Below are 19,854 nucleotides of genomic sequence, written 5' to 3'. Positions count from 1 at the left end.
TCTTTTTATGAAGAGTGGAGGGTTGGGGGTTCAGGTCCTCTCTGCATGCAGTGTTGTAGTACTCTTTAGCAAACCACTTCAACTGTTGTAGTACTCTTTAGCAAAGCACCTCAAAACGTCAGACCACCCAGATATATAACTGGGTCCATGTGTGTATCTCTGGGGGTATCCCTTCAATGGTCCAGCCTCATATCCAGGGGAGCATGTCAAAGGTGTCATATGCTTTCAGGCCTCTACTGTATACCTTACAGAAACCAGGATACACTCCAGCCACATGGCTTGACTTGGGTATGGACTGTGCTCTCCTCATGGTTATGTGTGTTCTATAAAAAAGTTAATGACTTTTTCTTGCTGTTATAATAATAATTGCTTACACTTATATAGCGCATTTCTGGACACTCCACTCAAAGTGCTTTACAGGGAATGGGGACTCCCCTCCACCACCACCACCACCAATGTGCAGCCCCACCTGGATGATGCTGATAAACTCATGCTACCTGTTGTAGCCTGAGTTTATTGGATACGTTCATACTTATGTGTATTTGTCTCTTTATACCATTGTTGGCCTTTATCAGTCCACTGCTGCATAAAGCCCCTCTTAGACTTCACCTCTGGTACTTTGCAGGCTTATCTCTCCTGCAAGTGTCTCAGTTGCATCCTAAATTGTTTTTCTTTGTCACGTGTTTTCCACTGGCGATCTGGTACAGTACTTTCTTGGGCCATCAACGGTCCACTGTTCTTGTGTCATGTCCAGCAAGATAGTAAATGTATTCGTTTTGCAACTAGGTATCTGTTGTTATAGCTTTTATGTTATTAGGACTGCTGCCTGGCTTGTGGGAATATTGACCCTGGTGTGAGTGTGTGTGCCTGCCCTGTGAGGGACTGGCGTCCCATCTGGGGTGTAGCCCTCCTTGTGCCTGCTGCTTGCAGAGATGGACTGCAGTTCCCCCAAGACCCCGGACTAGAAAAAGTGAAGGATAGAACTGCTGCCTATGTCTATGTTTTTGATTACTTTGTTCTTTATTTAAGAGTGTGTGGTTCTTGACATGAGCAGGTTTATTCCCTGCTGAAAATAGAAGAAAAGAAACAATGATTGTGGCTGTGGAGCCTTCTTTGGGTGTCTTCTAAAGTTGAAAATGTCGCAAGAACCCACTGAAATTATTGGTTTCACCACAGTATATTCTATTTGATTTTTTGCAGGCTCAAAGCTTTGTTCAAAAGTACATTTGAAGGGTGCTTTTTTTCTAAGGCACAATATTAAATAAAGTTTAATTGAATATGGTTTTTCCTGCCAGTGAAAACCAGTATGAGTGCAGCTTCATTTTTGTGGTATAGAAAGTATAAAACTTTCTTTTGTCAAAAATGTCTGCGGAAATGCAGTCTGTGTGTATTTGTTCCTCTAAAATTTAAGCCCTACAAGTTGAGTGCCATGTTCTCCTTAATTAGTTCTTAAACGAGCATGACCGTACGAGAGCCGAGCCGAAGCAGGCCGTAGGAAGCTGTCCTCTTCCTGTGCGCACTGGGGGAGCAGGTTACCGTGGTCACATCTGTGAGTGCCAGCGAGATGTATACGGATTTAATTACAGGCCGGCGGAGAAAAGCAGGACTGACACTTTAAAGGCTGGCTGGCACTGTGAAGAGCAGGAGGCCAGGGTAAGGGAGAGTGTGGTAAACAGGCACAAAGGAATTCCATTTCAGCGCAAAATTGAGCATGATTGCAGGTCGCGACAGCGTCAATCCCCAGCCCAGTTTGTCTGCTGCATTTGATGTGCTTGGAGGTCATTACAAGAATTGCTGCTTCCACTAGATCTTGTTCTAAAATCTTGTTTTGTTTTCTCCACAGGACTTTATTTTATTTTTTTGTGTCTAATCCTTTACAAATATTTGTTTCAATCCAAGTTCCCTGTCTGTAGGTTAAGTGTTTTGTTGGGTAAAACAGTAAGGTTTAACAGGATGGCGGATATGAGGGCAATTCTGCTGTGTAAAAATTTTTTGTCTTATTATTATCGCTTATATTTAAAAGATCTGCCCTTCCCACCTCTCCATGCAGCAAGACTGCAAAAACAAATATCAAAATCGTATTTTTTTTCTCTCTCCAAAGGCTGTTAAAGCATTAGCTACTTCAATTGGCTTAAATTGTCAAGCCTGTAATTTTTAGCACTGAGTTTAGAAAGCTTTGTATAGAATTCAATGCATTTTAACTTTACAAGCCTTGGTGATGGTAAATGGGATAAAGTTAGGTTTATTCTAAAATCCATCCATCCATCCATTTTCTAATCGCTTCTTCCAATTTGGGGTCTCGGGAGAGCTGGCGCCTATCCCAGCAAGCACAAGGCAGGGTAACCCTGTATGGGACCCCAGTCGTATCACAGGGCACACAGACACAGACTTGAACACACTCACACCAGGGCCAGTTTTCCAAGAAGCTACTTAACCTACTAATGTGTCTTTGGACTGTGTGAGGAATCTGAGCACCTGGAGGAAACCCGCACAAACACAGGGAGAAGATACAAACACAGCACCCCAGGTCCAGAAATGAACCCAGGGCCCCAGCACTGCGAGGCAGCAATGCCGACCACTGCGCCTCACATGGTGCAGCATTCAACTAAAAAAACCTACTGATATATTAGCGAAATTAAGCTGCCATTTCAGCATCGCAGAGGTACCTTACGACTGCAGTCATTGTTGTGCAGACATGGTCTCGTCTAGTGCTAGTAGAAGAAGGACCTGGATACTGCTGGTCATATCTGTAACATTCCTAGAGCGCATTTCCACTCCGTCTGTTAATTCAGCTGTGTCACTGGGAGTGCAAAGCAGCCAAACCCTGTGCCTTTATGTACCTGCAGATGGGTTAATTACACACATCGCCTGCTCCGAACAGGTTTCAGTTTCTGATCACTTTTAGTATATTGTGTAAATGATGCTTGTGTTATTGGAGAGGATTTGCTAAACAGTCTAAAGTCTAAAACAGGTTTTTGTGTACTTGTAATTATAAAGGTAACTAATTGAGGACAAAGGTTTTGAATCCTCCTAATGCGCGATCGTTGTTAAAATCCGCAGCCTTATTTGCATTGAAACCAGCTTACAGAGCTAGACTGAAGAGTGTTTCCAGTATTGATCTGTCTCGTCAGCCCAGTCCTTATCAACACCCTCGCAAGCACACGCTGTGGATAAGGAGTTTCTATTACACTGTTTTCCATTTGCACAAATGCTCAGTGCTTTGCAAATGAAAGGCATTTTAATTGAAGTTAAAACTGCATCTACTTCACAATAAGATAAATTAAATGTATATATACAAAAAAGCAGATAAACAGCAGTGAGCAATGAAACAAATCAAACAAATTAGGTTCCTTATCATCCTTTGTGTGAACTGTATCTTAGTAAAGAGGTGCCTTTTTAAAATTACCTTGAAAAGGAAAAACTTTAACGTTAACAATGTGCATTAATTATATGTATTACAGTACTCATTTTCCTTTTCTGGCCCCATTTAAAAGGCTCTTTTTCATGCTTTTTAAAAAGCATGGTGTTGCTGGGTGACATATCTTATATTCACAATTGTTTTACAAACTCCTAATAAAGCTTCTTCTAAAAAAGGCACTTGGTATTATTTGGCAGCCCTGGTTTAGCCAGCAGCATGATAAAGTACGTCCCAGTGCTGTAGGCTCTGTTTGTGTAAATTAGTTTGTTCAGCTTCATTTTAGGAAAAGTCATTATTTTTGAGCTACGGTGGTTTTATTTTGCTGCTGCGTTGGCCTGGTAAGATACAAATTGGACTTTTGTATATTTGATCACTGCGATGCAGTGCCATGACTGTCTCTCCTCTCCTTGTGCTACACCAGAACATTAGTTGTAATTGTTACTTCGAGAAATCTATAAAGTGATATCACATTTTTTCCATGGTATTTCTGTGGATATGTCATGCATTCACTTTGCCACAGTTTCCCACTGTTTAAATATTACATTCCTCTGTGTATTTTTAAAATGGTTCTTCACTTATTTGTGACTGGTTTCTCGCCCAGTTTGGAATCGCCAGTGGTTTTAAAATTCTGTTTTTTGGCAAAGACATGTGCACCCATTCTGAACGACAGATGCCTGAAATCCAGACTCACTCTCCTATGCACCCAGCCTGCACAGGCATTGCTCATTTGCCATGCTGTGCGACTGACATGTGCCTGACAGGAGAGGAAGCATCGTTAGGAGGAGTGGTGTTTCTCTCGCAAGGAGACTTTAGAAAGCTGATGCAGACCAGTTGAAAGATGAGCGTAATTGCAGATGATCTGCCACTAGAGGTCGCTGTACAGCTTCTAAACTTATTGTAAATAGCTACAGTGGGGATGAGGGATTCATTAGTGAATGATTGTGTTTGGGCAGCACAGTGGTAGCATTGCTGTCTTGCAGAACTGGAGCCATAGGTTCATGTCTGGACCATTGATAGTATGTATGTTCTCCCTGTGTTTGTGGGTTACTTCTGGGTGCTCCGGTTTCCTCTCACAGTCTAGATACGTACTGGTAGCTTAATTAGCTTCTGGGTAAATTGGTCTTGGTGTGTGTGTGTCTGTGTGAGTCGTGCGATGAACTAGTGTCCTGTCCAAGGTGTATCCTGCCTTGTGATGGACTGGTGTCCTGTCCAAGGTGTATCCTGCCTTGTGCCTGTTGCTTGCCAGGATAGGCTCTGGTTTCCCTGTGACCCCGAATTGGATGAAGTGGTTAGAAAATGAATGGGTGGAGTTGTTGTTTGTTATTTTGTCCTAAAAAGGTATGGGAATAATGCCATCTGACTGTATTCTTTATTGTCATTCTGCGTTTTTGTGCATGCAAACCTTAGGACATCAGTAGTAAAGTAAACTTCTGTTACAACAAGTTACAAGAAGAAGGAGTCCATTTGGCAAATCTTGTCTGGTGGTTAGTTATCAGATATCGCCTTCAACAATATGGCTAGATAGTTAGTCCCAGACTCCCACAGCCCTTTGAGACCCACAGTGATCTCACTAAAGCCTGCAGGTATCCTGTGGGTTGGAAAGGGTGCTTTATAAATAAAGTTATTATATTTCTGGACATGGATTATTGCAATTTGCAAAAATAAATTCTATATACACACAACTGGGCAGTTGAGAGAATAGTTGATAATTGCATTTCAGGGTTACTTCATCTCTTTTGTTTGATGTTGTGTTCAAAGTTTTTTTTTCACTTAAGTGTGAAATGCGCTTCTCTTTTTTTGACTCCAGCTAATTTTCCATAGCTACACTGAATAAAAAGATTTTTTTTATTATTTCGTTTTACATTATCACATTATATTCTGCTGACTTTATTCATCTATAGTTACTTTTTGAAAATGGGTAACACATTTTGCTAAGCTTAGAAAATCCCTCTGTAATTATGTTCTGTGTGGATCTTTGTTGATTTAGTGCGGATTACAGATGTCTGAATGTGACAGACTAGGGACATATAAGGAAACTGGTGTCACAAGCTCAGTAGTAGTATATGCAAGTCACTTTGGACAAGAGTGTCGACCACTCAGTCTCGACTGGTGGTGGTTGCTGCTGAGAGTGCAGGTTGTGCCCAGATCCCCAGATCAGATCTTCACTGTGCCTCTAAGCTGAATAACTGCAGGTGTCAATGCATAGTAGGACAGGGTGCCCAGTATCAGCCTTAGTTTACTTTGCTTTGCACAAAGCAGTGGCTCCGTTGACATACTGGGTGCCTGCAGGCTTGCAGTGGCATCAGTGAGAGAAGCTTAGCTCCTCAGTTACAGAACTGTGGAGGTCACAGCGTGTCAGAAGATGAACTTTTCTGACAGGAGGGTGTGTCAGATGAGCACGCCTGCAGGTCTTCATTCTCCCCATGCAGTGCAGGTTTATAAGGTATATAATGGAAAAAGTGGCAGCCTTTTACAAAAGAGAACTGACATTTTAGCCCATAAGAGCTCAGCATTTTCCTATACATTAAGCATCAGGCTATGTTTTGTAGGGCACTGGCATCTCTGCCTCGACAGTGCAGCTTGTTAATCAATACTATGCTCTAGGTCTCCCAGGCTGTTTGCTCCCATTCTGCTTCAAAACCTTAATTTACAGGTCTTTTGCGTCTAGAATTCTAAAGTAATATGGCAAGTCACAGTCTGTCAGTTTTTTTCAATACCAGTGGCTCAATGTCATATTTTTTTCCAACTAAACAGCATCTGCATTTATATAAATTGATATTGTTGTGTATTGCATATAGACCTTTCACTTGCTTGTGTTGGTTTAAAGGAAATCAGGGCTGCTTGATTGTACACTGTAGAAAGCAGTGTGGATCTTAATATAAATTGAGGGGGTTCTCCCGTGACTGCTTTGGAAAATCATGATCAATGGTGACAAAGGTCCACAAAGTAAACATACAAGTTAAAAAGCATGCACATAATATAAGGCTGTAATGCTGACTCTGATAGATATTTATCGGAGAGCCCTGTTAGTGTGAAGCTCAGGAGACTATGAAGCCTCCTGAATAATGTTGTTTTGATGAGGACAATCTGAGTTATTTTAAAGAGAAAACACTCTGATCGTTTGCACGTATGATGTGGAACAGACCAAAAATATGAAAGATGACTCTTCATCTTTCAGCCTCACAGGTTGTGGTTTAGAGCTGTCCATTACGTCCCCGTTCGAGATTTGTGATGAAAACAGACCTCTCTTTCACTTTGACACAAGACGAATCAATAACCGCGCTCATTGGTCCCCCTGTGTGGAAGTAGACACTAACGAGTAGGTAAAACTAACAGGTCTCTGTGGCTCTTTTTCTCTCGCGACAGAACCGGGTGGAAATCAACGACGTGGAGCCTGAGGTGTTTAAAGAGATGATGTGCTTCATTTACACAGGGAAGGCCCCCAACCTGGACAAGATGGCCGACGACCTTCTGGCCGCTGCAGACAAGGTGAGACGCCTCCCTCTCTCACACAGAGCTCTCGCTGGAGCTCTTGCACTTTCTAACCCCCTGCCAGCCTGAGAGGCGCCAGCTGATTCCAGCCCCGGCTGGGCGAGGAATGGTTGGATTGGATGGCGGGAAGAAGTGAGTGTGACAAACGTTGGTGCCTAATTGCTGCAGCTTGAAGAGCGAAAAGCTGGCTACTGATAAACAAAAAAACGTGTGAAATGTCTCCCACATGAGACACGTACATTTCTTACACACATCCGTTTCAGCTTTGTCTCCTCCAGTGTAAATAGCATGCCTCTAAATGCAGGATTCTTTCACTTGTTTTTAATTCTGCATATGTTATTTTCCAGCGAGCGATTGGCACGCCCTCATATGAATAACTAAAAATAGCAAAGCCCCTGTTTCTCCACTTTGTTTTTACCTTTTTTGCTTTAATTGCTCATTGCTTTAATGTGATTATTTTATTGTTTAGCTCTCTTAAATTGTTGCACCGATAAACATCTTTTCCAAGATGTAACTGTTAGTATTCTTTTTTTTTTCCTACAGATTTAGTAATAAATGTAAAAGGAAACAGCATGTTTTTTTTCCCAGACTGAAGCCAGGTTAATCCAACATGAATAACACACTCAGCACAGACTGGAATCAGAGCTTCAGAAATCCCAGAAATATTCTCCCACACCTCTTTAATCGATTGTGCTGTGTTTCTGAAGCCTGTTGTTGATTCAGAGGTCATGCGTGTGGATCCATCAGATACGTTCCTGCTGCACTTTGCTTGTGATTAGCACGAGCACGTCTTTCTCACTCCAAGCTCCCTTCTGCTAATGGTACTCTCCACCTCTTCAGTGTCTTAATTAGAAAGCTGCATCCCGGAAGGGGTAGCTCAGCCAGAAAAGGCTTCTACCTGGAGTGCAGGGTGGCTCTGAGATGGCTGGTTCAGACTTGAGTTGAGTCAGTAGCTATGTCTCAGGGTCCCTAAGCTCTTGGCTCAGGACTGCAGGAACTGCGTACTTCAGAAGCCTGCAAAACCCTATGAAAAAGTGACTTTCTGGACACTTGTCTGCTTGCAGTGCTTTCAGAGTGAGCCGCGTCAGTCCTCTGGCCTGTGCTGAATGTGGCTACTGCTGCCTGGGCTTGGCAGAGTGAAGAGGGAATAAGTCATGCTGGTATGCTTTTCTCTGGATGTGTGCAGGTGGTCTTCAGCTATGGGAGCTCCAGCCATAAGCCAAATTGCAGTCAAACAGAAACCAAACAAACAGTATTTCTAAGGTTCAGGGTGCATAAACCCCTCAACCGGACAAGTGCAATATTGTACCTGTATTTTGCAAACCCCAGCCCAGATCTTATTATTCCTCTAATAGTGTTAAGGTGTTAGCTTTCAAATCACATTTTCCGTCTCTTCTTATTTCTTCTTGAAGTACGGACACTGATCTGTGTCCTGAGGTAAGGGTGTTCTTTTTAGACTGTCACATTGATGAACAATTCCAGCAGAAGTGACTTGTGAAAGAATCTCTTCTCAACAAGAACACAGGAAGCAAGGTGCTCGCATCACATCCTGTCCTCGCTGCTGTGTGGGATGTACTAGGGGGCAGCAGTGATGTGCAACTCCATTTCACCCCCTCTCTCAGCCTGCAGAGACCAGATGCAAGAAATATCCATGCACCTATTGTAGTTTGAGACAAAGGAATAATAGGGAGTTACTTAAGTTTGGATTCCCATGGCTGAGCATGAGGGTACAAGGAGAAAGACTGCTGTGGAGCACCCCCAGCCACAGCTCCGCTTGCTGCTTTTTATCATTTATTAAGAGTTACCATTTGAGATCACAGTGAAACACCCACCATCCACTTGACAATACAGTACAGCCACATAGATGCCTGCGCATTGACATCTGGCCTCTGTTTATCACTTGAAAGTGGAGTCCCTGGTGGTTTCGGCATCAAAGAATGGACATGGTTTCTTCTGAGAGCTGTGCTTTGGCCTTTCCAAAGCGGGAAGGAAGCAGTGTATAGAATGAGCAAACACATAGTGCACACACGTAGTGGCTCTTGGATCTACTCTTTTGGTGATTGAGTTATACTGTACATTGAGGAAGAAATTTTAATGAATCCCTTCCTTAAATGATCCAGTAGAATGGGCTTCCCTAACATGGGTTTTAAATTTACTCTGTGTGTACAGTTCTTCCTGTCCTTGATGCTGCCTTCAGAATCCTGATCCCTGTCCAGGACTGCAGTTGTAAAGGCTTAAGGGTTTTTTTGTTCTTGTTGTTTAGGCAGATACCTTGGGATCCATCTTGTAATGGCTATGCCAGATTCTCAGATCAATTAACAAACTACCAAACACGTTAGATAGAAGAAGCTAGGGGAGGTTTATGTAGTCTTATGTTCTTAAGACCTAATCTGAAATCTCCCTGTAGTCTCCCTTGTTCTAGAGTAAGGAAATTGTTTTTCTCTAATCAGTAGTCTGCATATTTGTTAGGAAACCTCAGGATATTTCATTTATTGGTTTTTCTTCACAAGAAGGATGCTTCAATTTATTATAGGAACTTGCAAGCCTGTTTTAAATTAAAGTAAATCAAAACAATGCCATTTCTTGGAAATGACTGAGGTTATTATGTTCTTGGAATATGACAAGCAGCCCAGATGTAACAGTGTGATTGACTGAAATACTACAATATTAATGCACAACCATGATTCCTCATAGTTCGTGAAAATAACATAAAGCTTCAGAAAAATCCTGAGCATTTCCAATTTGTGGGTTATAAAACCCTCCTGTTGGATCAGTCAGCTTTTGTTTGATTTTGCTCTTCAGCTGTTACAGTTTGTGATCCTGGCCATATTGCATCTAACACTGTATTTTAGCTTCATTAACTAATAGTCTATAACTACAACAAGCAGTTTGTTAGACCATTTAACCATGTCCTTTTTTTAAAACTACCTATAATGTTTTGTTAAACAAATGATGCAGTTATGACCCAGCTAGGGTAAAAGTGCTAGCCAAATAAATTAAATGAATATTAATAAATTAATGGACTCTGTGGCATATTCAAGTCATCGATTAAATTAGCCAGTTACTGACTTGGCTTGACAACTCTCCACGCTAATGTAGAGCTCTAAGTCAGAGGTTGGGCTGTGACCTGGCCACCCTTCCTGATGGCGACCTGTCTGACCCCTGTTCCCAGTACGCTCTGGAGCGCTTGAAGGTGATGTGCGAGGACGCGCTGTGCAGCAACCTGTCTGTGGACAACGCCGCCGAGATCCTGATCCTGGCCGACCTGCACAGTGCCGATCAGCTCAAGACGCAGGCAGTGGACTTCATTAACTAGTGAGTGTGGCGTGCAGCTCCTCCACTGGCTGGGCGGGGCGTGCCTGACCTTTTCTTCACTTGATACTGTGGATAATTAAGCGTGCTGTTTCAGGTGTTTTATTACAGTTGTCATTGAAGAATGTTTGAAGGGCAATAATTCACATTTTTTCCCCATCATATGTGTCCAAGTTCTGAGAGGCATTAAAATGCAACAAATGCTGTTGCTTATAAGCCAATTTGTTGTATTCACACTACAGAAATACTCAGGATATACAGCACACGCATATTTATTCATCACCTCCCAGAAGTCAATACTGTTTCTTCTTTATCAGTGATTTCCTTGCCTCTGTCCAGATAACCATCTCCTTTATATTGTGCTCCACACGTTGATGGCTGTGCGCTGTGCCCTCCTCTTGCTTTCAGCTGGAATTACAGTGAAGAATAGCACATCTTCTCCCCCTCGTGTGTGCGTGCACAAGTTTAAAAAACGGACAGTCTTTGTCAACAGGCGATGCGGAAACTACAAAACATCAAAGTTGAAAATGTATCAGAAACCTATAAAAACATAGACCTTTCTAATGATGCAATTTCAATGCGTTATTCTTGTAAGTTGAAATATGTTATTTTAGTTTTTAGAGATAAGAACATAGACATTAATGATATCATGTTCTTATTAGCTCTTTCACAGTCAGATGCACGTGGAATAATATTTTGATGTTTATGGTTGGAAACTGGAGGCACAGTGGTGCAGGGGTCAGCATGGCTGCCTCACTGTGCTGGGGCCCTGGGGTCAATTCTGGACCAGGGGTGCTGTCTGTGTGTTTGTATGTTCTCGCTGTGTTGAAGTGGGTTTCCTCCCAAAGTCCAAAAACATAGTGGTAGGTTAGTTGGGTTTTGAGAAAATTGTCCCTGGTGTGAGTGTGAGTGTTTGTGTTTGTGATGGGCTGGAGTCCAGTCCAGCGTGTTCGCTACCTTGCTCCTGTTGCTTGCTGGGATAGGCTCTGGCTCCTGCATGACCCTGAACTGGATGAAGCAGTTAAGAAATGGATGGCAGTTTGTTACAATGTATACTTAACATGTAAGTCCTGTAGTGACACAGACAGTGGCACAGTGATTAGGCTATTTGATTTGGGATCTTTCTCCCCTAGTTAGTGTTCAGCTGTCTTCTGCATGCTGTTGCATCTGTGGGAAGCAATGAAGAGGTTAAAACAGCAGACGGTTTATAATGCAAATTCTTAGTTGAGCCTTGCCATTAATTGTAGCCCCACGTTATGACAGTTTAATTTGCAGCAATATTGTTGTTTTCATTGAATTGCCCCCTGGAGATGTAACAGCAGCATATCAAACCCATTTTACCCTCCCTGGAAAAAAATCAATAAAGGAAAATAATATAGAAAACAAAAGCTCTCTAACCAATGTACTCCACCCCCCAGCCCCTGGATTGCTCTCCGTACGGCCTCCTGGGAGGAGCCCCAACGCAGAAACCGCCTTGCGCCATACTTGCTGAAAACACGCGCGCGAGAGAGTTGTGCGAGCAGGGGGTGTGCAGAATGCACTGCGAAAATGACAGAGACTCGTTATGGCAGTGTGATACAATACATTCAAACGCGGAAAGAACATACAAACTCCACAAAGACAGCACTCCCGGTCCAGAATTGAACCCAGGGCCGCAGCACCTTAAGGCAGAAATGCAAACGAATTCGCTATGAACCCATCACTTTTCTTTTAAAGTTAAACTGCTTTCAGGTCTGTATAAAACATGTACGCAGTGCCGACTGAAAATTTGCACACCCTTTCCAACACATTTTGTGAGCAAACAACCTGAAATTAACAAATAAAAGGTTTATTCCATGCTGAAAAGAGAAGAAAGGAAACAATGTTTCTTCGCACCCGAAGAAGGCTCCACTGCTTTCATTTCTTCTTTTCAGCGGGGAATAAACCTTTTATTTGTTCCTTTGCAGCCTACGCATGCTGTCGCAGCTCCCTACTTGAACTACGTCAACCTGAAATTAAGCCTTGTTAAATCAGAATTTATTTTAACTTTATTCACTCTTTGTAACACAAAACCTGTGAGTAAAAAAAAAACAGATGCTCAAGCATTCTGAAATGTAAAAGCAAATGAAAAAATATCTTAACATTTTAATACCAATCTGGACACAGTGATGCTTTATGTGCAGTGTACAGCAGTTATGAATTTATTCCAAAGATAAGCAACAGTTGGACGCTGGACGTCGGCTCTGCTCTGACGCTCTGGTTTGTGATTGGGGGCGATTGGCCACCAGGAGGGGGGTGCTGTGGGGTGGGCAGTGAGAGGGACAGGTGAGAGTCGGCACTGGGCTGCTTGCGGAGCCGCTGGGGCCATTATAAGCCAGCGTGTCCCGGTGCTTTGACAGGGCCCTTGGGGGCTGGCCTCGCTCGATGGGCTCTTTCACTTCATCTCTAATTCAGCCTCGCCTGACGAGTGGCGGGGAAGACAGAATTGATATTGATCTTGCAATATTCGCCCAAACCCCAGGTTGACTCGGAATGTGGTGCTGCTGTTAAACCCAGCCTCAGGTCATTAGAAAACAATAATTCCTGGAGCCCACCGCGCTGCTGACGCGTGATTGCTGGGCCGGACCCCTTCACACGCACACGCGTGCTCTGACTGCCTTCTGGGCCTCTCTGCGGAGGCGAGGGGGCGGACAGTGGGGCAAGCTTCTTTTTTCCCCCTTTTATTCGTTCTGATTTCACAGACTGAAGTGCTGTGCATGACATGGACAGCGTGTTACCCTAGCCGATCCCAGTTCGCCTTCCGCTGCCAGATGCTCGCCTGCCCAGAACGTGACTCGACAGAGTCGGGGGGCGAGCGTGCCCTGGCGGTGAGCTGCTCGCACTGCTGGAGGCGGCCGCTGCCCCTCGCTCTTTCCCCCTTCCTGCCTGATGCGCTCCGATTCTTACTTTCCAAGACTGTGCTTTTTCTTGTTATTCCTTAACCCCTCTAAATCCTCCTTGCGCTGCGAACTCCTCTGCCCCTTGGGCCCAGCCTGACGCTGCCAGCCTCTTCTTGTTTTGGTTAGTTTCCTCTCCTTTTTTCCCCCCTCTCTTTTCGTTTATTCTCCTCAGACACTGAAGCAGAATGAACTGGCTGGCAAACAAGATGCCCTTCCTGCCATTTAAAATCCGAAAAGTCCAGAAATGAATACGAGCCCCGTCTTCTGTGTTTTGTGTCGCCTACCTGTTTGCCCGTGCAGCTTATTTTTGCATCCTCAAGAACAGGAAAACAGATCAATTTCTTCTTTTGTAGAAACCTGCAGCCATTCTCAGCTGGCTGACGTTGCTCAGCCACTGAGACGTTATTTCTGAAGTCTGTATAGATCGGGACAAGTTAAGTGTCGGTTACCCTCAAGACAATTCCTGTGTCACTGTGCTGTAGCTCAGGGTTCTACAGCACAGTACAAATTGATATTTCATAACATTTTGTCATGCCAGGACGCCACAGAGCACTTCACGGAATGAGAATAACTGTTTTTAAAGTCAGAAAACGTACAGCACTCCCAGGATAAGATACCCTTGGCGACGATCAAGAGAAATGTATAAACTGGCTGAGCGCTGCCAGGGGTAGGATTGAGAGTAGTCGACCTGGGCTCTCTTGGCTCCCAGCAAAAATTCAAGGCTTGCTACTTTCTGGGCCTGTCGCAGCATTACCGCCAGATAAAGACCACGCTGACGTCTGTGAAAGGCCCACAACCGCAGACAGCACGCAGTAGTTTTCTTTTCACACTAGCTGCTGTTGAGCTACCGGATCTCAGGCTTTGAGCATTTGTGTCGGGCATATCATTGTCTTTCAGAGTTTTTTAATCTGACTTCATTTAGAAAGTCAAAAGTCAACAAGCAAACACAGTGACAGCATACTACTGCTCCAGAGATCAGTCAGTCTTAGTATCTGCTGTTTGCCTTCCTACTGTACATAACTAGTGGTTTACCAAAAACAAATCTTTCATTATAAGTAGCAGTAATAGCCATAGTTCACTATCATAACTTCCCTAACAAAAGTACTGTATAGATCGCAATAGATTTCTGTAGAACTCTTGTGTGGACCTTGTCTCATCCAGAGGATGATGCCTGTTTTACAGTATAGTGGACCCATCACTATACTTGGGTATTAGAACCCACACAGACTGCAGGGTGAGCGCCCCCTGCTGGCCCCACTAACACCTCCTCCAGCAGCAGCCATAGCTTTCCCAGGAGTCTCCCCTCCAGGTACTGGCCAGGCTCACACTTCCGGCAGCTATATCACAGTGGTGGTGTCTTTACAGAGCCCCGCATTTTGGAACTTTACAGACAGGGCTGAAGGGTGACTGAAGGAATGGTCACTGTGATGAGCTCTTGAGCCCTGCCTCTTTACTGAGCGATCGTAGCTGTAGGTTAGAAACAGATGCTGTCTTAGGACAGGGCTGTACTCAGTAGAGCCTTGAAGATGGCCAATGAGATGTTGGTGTCCAAGGCGAGAGTGCTAAGACCTGAGACCTTCTCCTGCAGGAACTCAGTCTGAAACATCCAGTCATTCTGTGGTCAACATGCAAAATCATGTGAAAGAAAGCTAACAACTGGGGTGTTATTATTGACCATTTTAATAATACAGTTTTATTTATGAGCAGTCTTCAAGCAACCCAAAGTGCCAATTTACTTTGCAGTATAAAAATACAACAGTCCTCTTAAGCATAAAAGGTCCTGTGGTTTCAATTAGTCGTTTTGTGTCTTTAAGATGCTGTAATAAGGCAGTACATCTCAGCGGGCTGTGCCTTGCTGTTCGGTAATGACACATCAAGATTACTTTGTGTGGAAGGAGTAAAAAAAAGTCAAGTGCTCTCCATCACCCAGGGTGTATAATTACAACACAGTACATGGCAAGGGGAGCTCACCGCTGCTTTGAGTTAGGCTAGAATTCTTCATGAGGTCTACCTGCCATTACAGGATACTAACACCTCAACTAGAGCATCATATCCACAGGCATGTTTCAGGAAGAGCACAGTCAAACCACTTAAAGATAACGTGGCTATGCAGTGGAAGAAAGCTGAAATATGTACAATGCTAATATACTTCCAGTCATTCTTAAACATTGCAGAGAAGGTTACATAACCAAAACAAAACAACATTCCATTGAAAAAAAAACATTTCCGATTATGATCAATAAAACTTACATGTTCAAAGAGAAGTTGGATTTTAAAGTCTGGGCATCCCTTAAAGTGAACCAGGAGGGAGTTTCACAGGCAGTTGTCAAACTGTCAAGATGGGAAGGCTTTAATACATTAAGGGCTTTTTAAGTTATTGTAACTATTTAAAGACCAGTTCATAGAGATATCTGTGCAGGTTCTTAAAGCATTTTGTGTGTGAAGTCTGTAACTTCACATGCATGTTTGTGTGAGAGTGAGGACTCTGGTGTAGAGGCACGTGTGTGTGAGAGTGAGGACTCTGGTGTAGAGGCACGTGTGTGTGAGAGTGAGGACTCTGGTGTAGAGGCACGTGTGTGAGAGTGAGGACTCTGGTGTAGAGGCACGTGTGTGAGAGTGAGGACTCTGGTGTAGAGGCACGTGTGTGTGAGAGTGAGGACTCTGGTGTAGAGGCACGTGTGTGTGAGAGTGAGGACTCTGGTGTAGAGGCACGTGTGTGTGAGAGTGAGGACTCTGGTGTAGAGGCACGTGTGTGTGAGAGTGAGGACTCTGGTGTAGAGGCACGTGTGTGTGACTAACGACTCTGGTGTAGAGGCACGTGTGTGAGAGTGAGGACTCTGGTGTAGAGGCACGTGTGTGAGAGTGAGGACTCTGGTGTAGAGGCACGTGTGTGTGAGAGTGAGGACTCTGGTGTAGAGGCACGTGTGTGTGACTAACGACTCTGGTGTAGAGGCACGTGTGTGTGAGTGTAGACTTTGAGAACAACAGCAAAGAGCTTGTTTGTACCCAGAGATGGATGCTCATACAGTATATTGCATTGAGACTTTTCATTGAACTTTATAGACCTAGAAATGCATTTTTTTAGAAAGACAATTTAAGAATAAAGAATTCCAGGTCCTGCGTTAATTTATTATGAACACTTATTCTTTTTTTCCACGTTGATTGATCCAAGCTCTTAATTCATCGGCAGTGGCTTAAGAGCTTTTATCTTGCTTCCCTGTATCAGGGAGGTTAACCAGGGAAAAATGGAGAGCTCATGGACTGAGAGACTGTTTGAGTAGTCAGAAATGTTAAACAACACAGTAAAATATCATTTAAATATGGTTTTCCACTCAGCGCAGAACGTGGCACAGACGCCAAGTAAGCATGCCTTTTAATACCATCTGTTTCACTTTCATTTGGCTCCAAGATGGTTTCTTGTGTCTCTTAACTTGTGATATTTATGCACCACTGAAATTAGAACTATAGTCCCTGTATCCCACAGATGAACAAAAATTCCAAAAACTAACTTTAAGGAACCATAGTATCATCATAAATGTCGAAAGTGAGGTTAATGTCTTTTAATAAGGGCTGTAGTCCCCTGTGTCGTGGCAGAGTGCGAGTGTTGTAACGGCCTAACGGCCTCGCCGTGCTGGGTAAGCTGGTGTGCAGGAGTCCTTCAAGGACAGACTTAATGAAGCGCTAGGATCCATTATCTAATAGTATTGAAGCAAATGCAATGATGTGCTTCCCCCTTGTGAAATTTCACATGGCACTTCCCACCTTAACAATGGCTTTACCACAGGTTTCTGTTTTTAGATGCTTTCACTGCTTTTCTACAGTGGATCATGGGGGAACATCTACATTGTTAGATTAACCTGAAGGCACGGAGGCACGTTTGCTGTAGTGTATCATGGTATTTGTATTGTAAGAACTGTAGGAATCTTTTGCAAAGCTATAGGAAAAAATCATAGTAAATGCGCAAAAAATACTGTGGTGAATTTGCAGTAGGACTGTTTGGAGCCCTTTTTCCTCCCCTGTGTGGAGTGTTGTCTGTTCTGCAGTAGCTGTTCTGTGGGTGCAGGATTCAGTGTTACTCCCGGCGGACATGATGGCAGTCAGGGCTGCTTGACGAGATGAGTGGTGTGGATGCTCGTGTCAAGGAATTGTCTTTCCCCTGTCTTTCAGCCACGCGTCGGACGTCATGGAGACGACGGGGTGGAAGTCCATGGTCGTCTCCCACCCTCACCTGGTGGCCGAAGCGTACCGCTCCCTGGCGTCGGCGCAGTGCCCGTTTCTGGGGCCCCCCCGCAAGCGGCTGAAGCAGTCGTAATGCGCGCCGCCCCCCTCTCCCAGTCTCCTCTCGTTCCCACCCCCGATGTCCTCCTCAGCCGCTCCCTCCTGCTGCCCCGATTTCAGCTTCCCTCCTCTCCCCGGACCCCCGGAAACGTGCATCAGTCTTTCCCGTGCAAAACCAGAGAAATGAAATCTGCTGCGATGCGATGCTTTGGGAATTCGCCGCCGAGAGGCGCAGCCGTGCTCCCTCCCTCTGGGGTGAGCCGGAGAGGAAGGTGTGGATCGTGTCTCCGCCTTGTGGAGAGACGCGCAGAAATGGGCGATTGTCGACAACAGGCCAGGCGAGCGACGGCAAGGGCGAAAAGAAACGGCCACTGACTCAGCCAGCCAGCCAGGGAAGGAAAAGCGAACAGGAATTGGAATTCCAGCAATGGTCACCCTGTCTTCACGTCTGGGGCACCGAGTGCTGTTTTTAAACCGATACAGGAAAAAAAAACTGTTTTTAACAGCGAGGAACGTGATGATAAAGAGAGCTTTTTTTTTAAACAAAAAGACACGCACAAACTCAAAAAAGCAGCAAAAAAAAAAACATCACCAGAGGCTTCATGTAAAGCAAAAGCAAAGAGCGTAGCGCCATTTTTAAACTTTGCACTAATCTTCCTCTTTCCCTCGTGATTCCAACCCTTTCCTGCCGTGGCGCAGAGCGAGGAGAAAGAAACGCCGGACAATGGTAGCAACAGCGAAAGAGCTGGAAAGTAAAACAGACAAACCGGAACATTTCAGCCATTCGGACACAAGCAGTTCAGCCAGGGACACTGAACAGAAGAGACAAAATTAAGACTCCGGTCCTTTTTTTTTAAGCCTTTGTCTTTTTTTCTTTTCAACAAGCAGGAAATAATGGAGAAGAAAAGTGTACACAAATTTATGTGACATCTTTGTATCGGAATTTTCTTCTAGTAGCACTTGTGTATGGAATTCAAGAAGGTTTCTGTACAAAAACATGAAAAAGAGGCCACTCAATTTAGGGTGAGATGTGATGAGATGGTGATGTCCAAATGCCAGTAGGCCCAATTCAGCACGTAGTTTCTTGTTTTTGTGTTTTTTTAGTCCTTTTCTTCTTGGTTTCAGATGAGGAAAAAACCTTCTTAGTGAGTTTTTTTCTCACTGCAGTTTGTACAAAACGTTGACATTTTGAGTGAATATGAAAGACACGGAGTTTTGTATCTCTGAGTCTGGTTTTTCTCCATAAAAATTGGGAAAAAATGTTTTGGTTTGGGAAACAAAAAAAAGAAATGAACACGTTTTAATGTTCAAGATATCCAAACTATTTCTGTAAGAAAAAAACAATCAAAAAACACTATCATAAGTGGTTTCTACATAAACAGTCGACTTCAATGTTCGATCTTGAAATGTTTTTTTCCCTTCCTGTTTATAAAATTAGTTGCTGTTCAGAAATGAAAGATACTTAAATAGTTGTAACAACTTTTTTTTGTTTTTGAAGATATAAATTACAACTATTTTGTATTGTATTGCACCTGTGTCCTTTGTGTATTTATTCTCCTCCCCAGACAGTGGAGTTCTAAGCCAGCTGACACTGTGAAACGAGTTGTTTTATCTTCTAGAAAGCTTGTCGTGTTGCGACAGTAGCCTGGTGGAGGGCAGTAATTTTGAGAGAGGCTAACAGTAATGTAACCCTATTCAACAACCTGGCTGGGTCCTTTTAAGAGGACCCCTACCTCTTCTTTATCAATTGTGTCCCCAAGTCTTGGAATTATTGCTGATCCTTTTTAGTTGTACTTTTTGAAGGCATTAACGTAGAAAAAGTTTATTCATTCTACATTCACGTACATTCATGTCTTATCGTGCGTGTCCCTTGATTAGTAGTGGTGCCCTTAAAGATGACGGTGTTAGATAAAAGGTTGTTGTACCAACCTGAGCTGGCAGAGCAGTTAGTGGAGGGGACACTGGGGTGCAGGTATAGCCTCCCTGGCACCCCACCAGAGCGACACACAGACCAGCTGCCGGGAACGATTATCTGATTATTGGGGATGGTGTTCTCCTACAGGGGTTGGATTGATTCTGTCTGAGGTGATTAACGCTTGAAATTGAAGAACAGCTGCACGGGTTTGTATTGATTAGTCAACGCTTTGAGAGAAGAAATGAAGCTGATTCTCTGGGTGAGGTGAGTAAGGAATTCTTTAAGCGCGCACATGGTCTCAAGCTTGATGCTGGTTTTGGCAATACTTTTTAACATTCTAATAACACTTTTGATTTGATAGTACATAACCCAGCATCTTAGGTATAGGAAAATCAATCCATAAACTCTCCCCTTCAATCCACTTAGCTTCTAGTAAACTGAATCTGATTAAACGTTTTCTGCAGTTCTAGCAAGAACAGAAATAGAGATGTCCTTTCATTTTCTGAGTAAAGTAATATTGG

The 19,854-nt window shown here is 43.7% G+C and overlaps 1 protein-coding gene across 5 annotated transcripts in view; it reads left to right on the top strand.

Annotated features, from left to right (window-relative positions):
• The window catches only part of spop (speckle type BTB/POZ protein), a 126,519-nt gene extending 107,575 nt beyond the window's left edge, over positions 1-18,944 (top strand). For all 5 annotated transcript variants that reach the window (XM_088623145.1, XM_088623142.1, XM_088623141.1 and 2 more), the window contains 3 exons: positions 6,785-6,907; positions 10,083-10,225; positions 17,308-18,944. In XM_088623145.1, the coding sequence (XP_088479271.1) occupies positions 6,785-6,907; positions 10,083-10,225; positions 17,308-17,452 (411 nt within the window). In that variant the 3' untranslated portion in view covers positions 17,453-18,944. The remainder of the gene's footprint in view (positions 1-6,784; positions 6,908-10,082; positions 10,226-17,307) is intronic.
• Positions 18,945-19,854: the final 910 nt, after the last annotated feature.

Source organism: Lepisosteus platostomus, chromosome 28, assembly GCF_059453375.1.
Source record: "Lepisosteus platostomus isolate fLepPlt1 chromosome 28, fLepPlt1.hap1, whole genome shotgun sequence".
NCBI classification, from domain to species: domain Eukaryota; kingdom Metazoa; phylum Chordata; class Actinopteri; order Semionotiformes; family Lepisosteidae; genus Lepisosteus; species Lepisosteus platostomus.
The sequence above is the reverse complement of the archived record's forward strand: the minus strand, read 5'-3'. Positions and strand labels throughout refer to the sequence as shown.